General features: G+C 34.3%; 1 protein-coding gene across 4 annotated transcripts; it reads right to left on the bottom strand.

Moving 5' to 3' along the window:
* Positions 1–3,253: 3,253 nt before the first annotated feature.
* On the bottom strand, positions 3,254–10,004 carry LOC103329239 (uncharacterized). 4 transcript variants are annotated; one of them, XM_089042202.1, is made up of 6 exons: positions 9,343–10,004; positions 7,713–7,919; positions 5,238–5,714; positions 4,950–5,096; positions 4,193–4,629; positions 3,254–3,984 (listed from the first exon to the last, which is right to left on the bottom strand). In XM_089042202.1, exons 2-6 carry the CDS (start codon positions 7,903–7,905, stop codon positions 3,370–3,372), a joined length of 1,869 nt encoding a protein of 622 aa, XP_088898328.1. In that variant the 5' UTR covers positions 7,906–7,919; positions 9,343–10,004; the 3' UTR covers positions 3,254–3,369. The 4 variants fall into 4 exon arrangements, with proteins under 4 accessions (XP_088898328.1, XP_008229901.2, XP_088898379.1 ...); XM_008231679.2 differs by lacking the exon at positions 9,343–10,004 and adding an exon at positions 8,931–9,206; XM_089042253.1 differs by lacking the exon at positions 9,343–10,004 and adding an exon at positions 8,931–9,057 and having other exon boundaries at positions 4,193–4,642.
* Between the last annotated feature and the right edge of the window lie 242 nt (positions 10,005–10,246).

Here is a 10,246-nt window from a genome sequence, read left to right on the forward strand (position 1 = left end):
CTAAACTACAAGGAGGAGAGGGATTCATACACAAACACTCACACACTCACACACTACTAATTTACGTCGCACATGAGGTCAATAGTCTGCAAGTCAAAGTCTTTTTTCACTGTGCTAGACCCCGTTAGCAAGCACCAATAATTTTAATAACCAAAGGGCTACATCGAAAATGTGATAAAGAGGTTTGATATGGGTTCATGTAGTTTTGGTGATGTTCCTATCATGATCTGATTGAGTGATTGATAGCTTGAGGTCTTTGATTTTCTTTTAAATTTTGGTATTTTTTGCTTCAAAATTGGCTAATTATTCTATCACCTATTTCGCTACGACTACAAATTAACTTCCAATAGGATAATTACATCCAAATTTCTCATCTTTACACCCATCATATTCCGAAGTGTATGCTATTTAATTGACTCAACAAGTGTTTACGTTATAGGCTGCAGATACTACCTAGTTTCATGGTCTCTTCCCCTCTAACTACTCCAATTCTTAACAAATGGTTTGGAAACATCCTTGGAAGCTGGAATTAACGCTTAAGGTACAAGTTTTCCTTTGGCATGTGCTAAAAACTGTTCTTCCATTTCAAGTTGCTCTAGCATGTTGACAAGTGATACCCTCTGGCGTTTGTTCTTGTTGTTTGAGAGCTGATGAAGATTTGTTGCATTCGTTGTGGTCTTTTAAGTTTGCATAATAGTTTTGGAATTGTTCTCCTCTGTGACAAGCAACAGTATTTTCTTTCATGAATATCTTTTATCATATTCGTATTATATTTTAGGAGGAGGATATATATTCATTTGCGGTGATAGCTTGGATGATTTGAGTATAGAGAAACATGAGCCTTCATGGAGGCTTAATGAGAAAGCCTTGACACATCACTAGTATAAGAGTGTGTTGATCTAAGTACAGCTGCTAAGCTATCTCATGTAGTTTCCTGTTGTTGAAGCCCCCTGAGGAGGATTTGTTGGAATTAAATGTTGATGAGGCATGTTGTATGGTTGATAGAAAGATGGGGTTGGGAGCAATAGTTCAAAATGCCCATGGATAATTAATGGGTGCCATGACTAAACCTATAATTGATTGTCTTTCCCCACAAAAAAAATAAAATAAAATGAAAATTTTGAAGTTTTCTTTGTGATTAGAAATAGGGTTCGTCATCGGGCCGGACTTTATGGGAATTTTTAATTTTTTGGATTGGGTTGGGCTGGGCCAAGGTTTCAAAGATCTTGGCATGGGTCGTACTTTTTTTTTTCGAAGTCTTTTGATTTTTTTTTTTTTGGGTCAAAAGTGATGGATAAAGACTATTCTCTTAAAAAATAGTATAGATTACTACATAACTTAAGAAAACAAAAACATTAACTCTTTGACTAAACCCAGACCAATAACCAATATATTTAAAAAATATTCTTCCTAAAAATGAATCTTATGAAAACATTAGCCAAACTCTTTGCAGTTTTTTTTCTCTCCTCTCTCTCTCTCTCTCTCTCTCTCTCTCTCCGCCCTCTATCCTTTTCTTTTGATAATTTCAATTTGGGAATTAGGGTTTCTGATTTTTTTATTTTAATTTCAATTTTTTTTCTAGATCTTAAAAATAGTTTAGAGTTCAATACTAAACAAGTTTTTAGATCCTAAAATAAGTATTTAAAAACTCATATTTTAACAAAAATCATAAGTTTTGAGTTCATTTTTTTAAAGTAGGATACCAAACAGGCCCTAAATTACAACTACTCATGTCCTAAGTTGGAGGCTGTAATTAATCAATTGGTTTTTAGCTTTCCTTGACATGTGTATAATTTCTTGTAATAAGCTTCCTCAAAAGGATTTAGATTAGTTTAAGGTTGATGGCTTATTGTGGACCTCACAGAAAGATTGTCGCATTGGTTTCTCTTCAACAAGGTGGAAATGACATTTTTCAATAAAGGTAAAATCATGCATTGCATTGCATCTTTGGTTGGTGGTCCACTTGGATGACTTGTCATCCTGATCGTACAATTTTACCTTTTATGCCAGCTTTTACTCCTCTGTTTAGTTTTTTTTTTTGTCTTCTTTGATAGGCAATACATTACTGACAATTGTATTTATTTATTTATTTTTTCTAGGGCAGCCTTTTACTCTCCTTGCTATAAGGAGGCAAATTTTTAAGGTGCTATCACTTCACAAAATATACCTTGCACTTTTGGAAAGTTTGAAGAATCAATATTTTCTCTGTGCTTTTCTTTGTGAAGGCTGTGAGGTTGCATTCATGAGATTTTATGTAAAACATAAAATCTGCTTGTGATCACTAGCTATATCTGCATCTAGATGTCCTAAATCATATATATCATTCTAGATCTAGAGTTTAGACTTTAAGATTGATTTTCTCTCTAAGAATAGTTTCTTGAGAAAATAGATCCTTTCTTAAATCTACATTTCATCACTGCATTTGTTTGAGTAGTGTTGTGCTATTGGTGACATGAGATGATTGAGCTAAAGGATGAAGCTTCCATTGTCATGATAGACTAGCTGCAAGCAATGTTGTTGAGAAGAAGAAGATAAATTGGAGAGGTATAGCTGCTCCTTTATAGAACTAAGAAACTTGAGATGTATCTGTTGATCTCTGTAACTATTTCTTCTTGTTAGTGGATTGCCAGGTCAGCGTGATGACCCCCAGTTTTTCCCAGTGGTGGGTTTCTGGGTAAACATTTTTGCTGTGTTGTTCTTACTGTTATGATTAGTCATACTATACATGTTGTTGCTGAAATGTTGATGAATGATTCTCACACTACACCTATCACTCTAGTTGTTGTTAGTACAGGGAATGCCTAGATTGACGAGTCCTTCTGAGTGCCTAGGTTGTCACGTAGTCTTTTTCTAGATCTGCAAGGGGTATGAGATTTGTGATTAAATTTGTATGTTTGGTTGTTCTGCGTTCTTAGGTCTGTGACTTGGGATTGGCTAGTCACACATTGGTTAGGAATATTTTGTTGTCTGATTCGTGCATGTCTGATCTGTCCATTGGAGTTTTAGTTTACCCCCTTCACCTAAGTACCGATTTCATAAATTACAGTACACCTAAAGTTGCAGAGAATAAAGATAAATAATGAATTTGAAGATTTGGTGTTGACGCACTTTCCTTCTTCGTTACTATTTATAAGGTTGAATTTCTACATTAGGACTAAGAAATACAATTCAATCAAGAGCTTAGTTGGTTATAGTATCGTTGATTTTCGATTGATGATTTCATTTCATACACACAAAACTTAAGCGCCATGCATTTGTTGATGATCACTATTATTTTATTACAAAACTAAGCTAGAATATACAAACATATACATGATTGTGGAGGGAAGGTTTCAGTTAGAGCGTTCACATTAATGAGGGCGTGACTTTCTATTGGATCATATGTTTTCTTGGCTGAAATATAAGACTGGAACAATATGTTGATAAGAACATATCGGACAAGAGTGGATATTGCAAGAAAAGGAACAAGACCACTGGAACAAATGCAAATATAAATATAAAATCCGAGACGAAACCTAATCCGTAGTGACAAGATAAATAGAAGGCTGTGCTGAAGGCTATCATCATGGATGTCATGGAGATGAAGAGTGATGCGAGTCCTACCATTAACTTCAACGGTAAGGATTTGAGAAAATCATTTTCTGCATACCGCGAGGTGAGGATGTACAAGAACATCAGCATGGAAGTTGAAGAGGAAAAGAGGGCTACTCCATCTGATATTGCAAAGATTAGAAATGCTGTCTCTTTTACGAAATTTGGTGCTCCTGTTTTATCAGCTATACCGCCTGGTATGCTAAATGCAGCCGAAAACACAACAGTGGCAATAATGGTTGCGACGAGCATGCACGATTTTGCAGTGTTCTTCATCCATGATTCTCCCTTATGCAATAACCCCTTATGTTCACTGGTGAATAATTCTCTCGGTGTTTTGCCTTTCTTATTTTTCATCTCTGTAGAGAGAGGTTGCACATTCTTTTTAACTTCCTGCATATGGAAATATTAATGCATATAAATGCGTATTTACTATGCACTAAATTATGAACCCTTGTAATTTGAGTCACACCATATGAATGTGTTACGATCACATAAAACGCATCTCACATGTAAGGCTCAAACATTGGCAACATTATAAGTATCTTATAAGAAAAAAATACAACAATGGTAAAGATTGCAAGGATAGAAGCAGAAGTACCTCAAACCATACTAACTCTCGCTGCATTTGAAGAGCTGCTCCTGACACAAGATTGAGTTGATTTTGAGGTGCTAAGTTTGCAGCCAGATGCAATATGTTGTTATCCTCATCATCACTCATTGCCGTTATGAAGTCCTTGATAAAGCCTATCTCATGCACTAGATTGAAGATACTTGCATGACGATGCAAAACTGCGACATGGATTATACTTCGGTTTTTTTCGTCGAGTTCCCAAAATAAATCAGGATAATCACTTAAAAGTGCAGCCAGGAATTCAAAATTTCCTAATCTTGTAGCGTCAAATAGTAGTTGTGAAGGATATTTTATCAAGCTCATGACCACTTGGTCGTCAAGTTTTAAGATTTCTTTCCAAAGCTGTTGAACTAGTTGAAGGGCTTTGGTTTGCTTCGAGTTTCCCTTGTATGCAAACTTCTGAACTGAAAGGACGTACTTACGATGAGAGTGTCAGAATAACAAAATCGCAAGGTCAAGTATGCATAATAATCGCAGATAGTTACAATAACTTATTAATTCAGGTGTGAAGTTTTATGTTATATACGATCAGGCGCTCCTTCTCTTCAATGGCAAGGGAGAGACACAAAATAAGTGCTTACTCTATGCATTTTACTTAGTAATTTGCACATGACAAAATAATAGTGATCATATCACACAAAATAAGTGCTTGCTTCCACTTAATTAGGTAATTATTACTACATATATATGTCCATATATTATAATTTTCTATCAATTAACTCACATGAATTGGTGATTCTACTCCACAATCCTGAACTTTGGCTAGCAAATTCTGAAGGCCTTCGAGCCAAGACATGCAAGGCTGTTTCATTTTCCCCATTACGAACCGTAGCTAATGCTGTATAATTTCCTAACATCTTCATGGCTAAATCTGCATAATTTACAAAGTAACTTTGAAAATTCAGCCAGTGTGAAGTGATTTATTAATTAATTACTCGTGTGTGCCATTAGTTTTCTCTAGGAAACAAAGAAAATTATAAAATCAAAAGCATGAAATGTTTCGTATACCTACCATAGAGACCTGTATCGACACAAGTAAAAAACAGCGCATTGCGGTCCCTTTCGTCAAACATTTCATAAGTTTTAGGGTACAGGTATTCCGCCATTTCAGACTGTCCCAACAAAGCAGCCATATATATCGGTGTCATTCCTTCACCCCCTCGGATTGTTGGCAAAGATATATTTTTCCGTATCATAATCTCAGCAATTTCTACCGTTCCAGCTGCAGCGGCAAAACTCAATGCAGTATTTTTTTTATTGTCTTGCAGTGCCAAGTCTTCTGTATCCATCATTTGGACCAGTTCCTTCACAAAGTGAACATGTCTTGCTCCTGCGGCAATGTGAAGGGCAGTTTCCCATCCCTTTGTTATGCTAGCAGTTAAAAGTTTCTCATCCTCACTGAGAATGCTTTTAGCAGTTTTCCAATCGCCTCTTAGAGCAGCTTTATGGAGGGGCACACATAACCTAAGATACTTTTCTCTTGCTTCTCCTGTGTGTAGAATTTAAAGATGAAGAAATATTGGCATGTTTAATTAATTTGTTGAGTACCATGCTGATCACAAAGTCAAAACCTTAAAAACAGAATTTGAGTTCAAAACTCAAAAATTCTGTTTGGTAGACCTAGTTTTGAAAACTTCAATTCAAAAATACCCCAAAACAGAACAAATATGTTGTTTTAGAATTTTTTTTCTTTCTAAAACGTGTTTTCGAGTTGCATACCAAACAACTTTTTTAATTTAAATACATGAATTTTAGAACTCCTTCTTTTTGAAGTTTTTGAGTTCCCTACTTGAATATAGGATACCAAACAAATTTTTGAATCTTAAAAAATGGATTTGAGAACTTCTTGTTTTAAAGAAAAATCAAAGTTTTGAGTTCTCTACTTGAATAGGATACCAAATGCTACAAACTCTAACAAGATTCAAATATATAGCATGTTGTTCTCAAATCTCAAGCCATTTAACAATATATGCTATTATCTTTGTGAAGATGGAGGAAGTTCAAATTATAAAATACTATTGTAATATTCCTAATAATGGTTGTGGGAGAGTTCTCTCCTTACTATGTGTTGTGGGATGTTATCCTTAATATGGGTTGTGTAATATGTCATAATTTTTTTTAGTAAACTAAATTGTTCGGTAACGTTTTCGGAGAAGGTTTTCTGAGAATGAAAACAAAAAAATAAATTTTCATTTTCAGGATTCGAGAATGCGTCTAGTAGATTAATTGAAAAACCAATTTAGAAAATAAAAGCAGTGAAAACGCGTTTGGTAGTATAATTTGAAAATAACTTCATTTTACTTTATTTTTTCATTTAAATGCATTGTGATTTTTCAAAGTTAATATCTCAGTCATAATATATATATATATATATATATGTGATTACAACAAACAAAATATATTATAAAAAAAATATATAATTCTATCGTTAAAAAAGTCTAAAATTATCCTACTCTCTCTCTCTCTCTCTCTCTCTCTCTCTCTCTCTCTCTCTCTCTGTTTTTTTTTTCTTCTTCTATTGGAGGAGTGGTAAGTGAGTTTTGTGGGGTCTCAATTCTTTAATAAATTTTCTACTTTTTCTCCGGCAAGGATTGTGGTCTCTATGGAGGTTGACGACATAAATTTCAGAGAGGCAAAACATAGCAATGAAATCGAGGGCCAAAAGGTTTTCAATCTGCCGGTGAAATCTACTAGTCCACCAAAGAATTTTGATCGGAGTTGGTCTATTTTGTTGGGTCGGAGAAGATGGGTGTTATCCCCTGTCTTTAGAAAACACTGAAAACGACTTTTTTCGTTTTCAATTTTTGTACATGGAGTTGGATTTGTTTTTAGAAAACAGATTTGAGTGTTTTGGGAAAACACTCTACTGAACATGTGTTCTGTTAAAATTGAAAACGGAAAACGAAAATGGAGCCGTGAAAATGATACTGAACGGCCCCTAAGTTTGGTGAACTTCTTTTGATGTAAATAGTTTTATTTTTTAATTTTTTATACAAGCAACATTGAGGATGCGTAATCCAACACAACCTCAGGTTGTCAAGTGCATAGACAAAGGCTTTTAAATTTATTAACCACAAATACATGACATAGTTGCATTATTGTAATTTTAGAAAATGTATGGTCTATACCTAGCCAAATTCTTAACAATTATGTCATGCAATAGACAAAAATCTTATTTGTTATAAAAGAAGGGACTACCAATAATCGTGTGTATGGACCTGATGAGAGAGATATATATATCTAATAAATAAAAATATAAGGTTTTTTAGGTTTTAGACATAAAATTTTTATCACTTTTCGAAAAAGCCAAAGTTTTTTCAAAAAAGACAAAAAAACCACTCAACTTTCAAATCAAAGACATGCAAATGTATTGGATTCCTTAGGAAATCTAAAAATAAATAAGGCATTTTTGTCCATTTTTGCTTCTTTTAAAATTTTTCTCTCTCCTTTTGCTTTTTCCAAAATGTCCCATATATATATTACGTACCATTATTTTCTTCTAGTAGATGCAGTGAAGGTGTCTTGGGTTCAGTCAAATTGGTTATGTGGATCACATGATGTGGTGGAGACTGAATGCCTAGTCCTGTTGTTGAAGCGCCAGCCATTAATCGGATTTCAGCTCCTGGTACATGTTGTGCTTGTGGGCTAGACATGCTTACCAAATTAATCTGTGTAGCCATATGCACGCGTGCACCTGCACAAAATAAATAAATAAATAAATAAATAATAAAAACTTAAATTAGTAGGTTGTTATTTTGTATTAGTAGGTTCTCATCTAAGTGATTATATTTTAACTAGTTCTTTCTTTGATAATTATTACATAACCGACCCTAATTAACAAAAGATGTGGTCCAGTGAGTGGATCCCACATGATTTGTATTGGTGTGCCCAATTTGCATGCTAGACACATAGAAGAGCTTAATTATTCTTGAATTACTTGAATTAAATAAAGAGTAATTAATAAAATGGAGTGAAATTATGCTTTTGTTTTCTCCATCCATTTTAGTCGTTCCTCTTCTTCTTCTATTTCACTTTACACAGGGGAGGGAGGATCAATAAAAACAAATACAGATAATGGAAGTGAAAAAGCAAAAGAGCATGAATCATGTCTGTACAAATAATTAATAAAAAAAGGAAGAAGAAAAGATCTTCCACGTCGATCATTTTTTTCAAATATGCAGACCCAAGAAAGAAAGAAAAACAAAACAGGAAAACAAAAAACTTGAAGAAAATGCATGCAAACAAGGGCGGATCTACGAAGGAGCTAACCGGCCTTTAGTCCAGTGCTGGTTTTGTACTTTAGTCTTTATTGTACAACAAAATCCACTAAAATTAAATTCTAGCCCACTTATCTTTTAGAATTCAATCTATCCTAGCCACCCAAATCCAATTTTATTTTCTTCTACCCACTGAAATTCTACCATATTTTCTATATATATAAAAATATAAACCTACCATATAATATTAGTTAGCCAGGAAAATTCCTTGTTATAAAAGATCTCTCAAAAAATAAATAAAAATTTAGCCACTCCTAAAAAAATTCCTGGTCCGCCATGCAAACTTTCACACTATAGGTCAAAATTTGGCCCATATAACAAGAATGGATATGAAATTTGTCAACAGACCATCAAACAATAAGTGTGGGAGTTTTGAGAAACAGATCAAAAACTAATTAACTGGAGGAGTGGATAAGTTGGTTACTTACAAGACCAATATATATGGGAGTCTCTAAGCTAAGCAGCCGCCAGCACCACCCTTGAGAGAGAGAGAGAGAGAGAGAGAGAGAGAGAGAGACTACCACTCTTGTCCACTCTTGAAGCTTATATATATATATATATATATATATATATATATATATATATATATATATAGGAAGGAAGGGTTTCGAAAGTCTTGAAGCCAAACAGAACTACTTTCACTCTCTCTCTCTAGCTTTGCTTAGTGGGAAACTTGAAGACATTAATAATTGGTCTCAACTCTCAACGGGAAAATATTATCTCAAAGACTTGGTACGTGGCTGGCTATAGTTTCAACTTTCACTCCAAATATATAATATATTTAGTGTTTTGTTTTATGTTTTTTTAAAGGGTAAAAAATTGTCGAAAATATAAAGTTACCCCGGGGGCGTGGAAAAGTAGTGCTCTTGAACGGCTTGACTAGTCGAGTGGCCTCCGTACTCTCATTTCAGGTGGAAGAAGAAGACGCTCACTCACCACACCACCACCTAATATTTAACAAAGAGGAAATGATATTATATTGTCGGTGGTGAGGCAAGAATCAAAAGACACTTGACCAATATAATTGAAGGGAAACTTGCAGGAAACTTCCTCAAAAGACATGTCAATTTGGAGCTAAGTGATGTATAGGTCCCCACACGTGATGGCAAAACCCACGCATAGACAATCACAATTGTACAAAAACATAATAATAAATAGGGTAATTTTCACTTTCATACGGTAAAATTTATTAATTTTGTGTATGCGATTGAGATGAAAAAAAATTAATGTATTGAACTCTAAAAATCGGTAAACTTTATCGTAATAAAATGAAAATTACCCTAATAAATACATAGTAAAAGGCAAAAATATAGATATATGTATATATGGCTTTCCCAATCTCTGAGGAGGCCACACTCACAGCCGCCTCCAGAAGAAGACAATCTACCGAAAAGAAACGAGGAATATTGGGAAAAAAATAATACAAAAGAGGGAGAAAGTGGAAGTCTTGGCTGCGATGATCATATGATGATTCTTCTTCTTCCGGTTGGTGCAAAAAATTTGACAGGATATTTTTTTGCACATATATATATATAGACAAAATCTAAACCTTAGTAAACTAAAAGTAACTCAAGTAAAGTAACTCAAATAGCTTTATAATCACGAGCAAGGAATTGTATGGCTTTTGACTGGGTTGATTGTGCTTTTACTGCTTTACTCATGCTTTTACTCAGGCTCTTTATGCTTTTACTCAGGAATATGCTTTACTCATGCTTTTACTCAGGCGCTTTATGCGTTTACTCAG

This window comes from Prunus mume, linkage group LG1 (genome assembly GCF_029339155.1).
Source record: "Prunus mume cultivar Tortuosa linkage group LG1, ASM2933915v1, whole genome shotgun sequence".
Lineage (NCBI taxonomy): Eukaryota > Viridiplantae > Streptophyta > Magnoliopsida > Rosales > Rosaceae > Prunus > Prunus mume.

Excerpts from the sequence above, each read along its gene's own strand:
- LOC103329239 (XM_089042202.1), bottom strand. The coding sequence starts at position 7,905 with ATGGCTACACAGATTAATTTGGTAAGCATGTCTAGCCCACAAGCACAA. Across the intron at positions 4,630-4,949 it reads GAGTAGAATCACCAATTCAT|TTCAGAAGTTTGCATACAAG; the intron begins GTGAGTTAATTG and ends ACGTCCTTTCAG. Across the intron at positions 3,985-4,192 it reads GAGAGTTAGTATGGTTTGAG|GAAGTTAAAAAGAATGTGCA; the intron begins GTACTTCTGCTT and ends TTCCATATGCAG.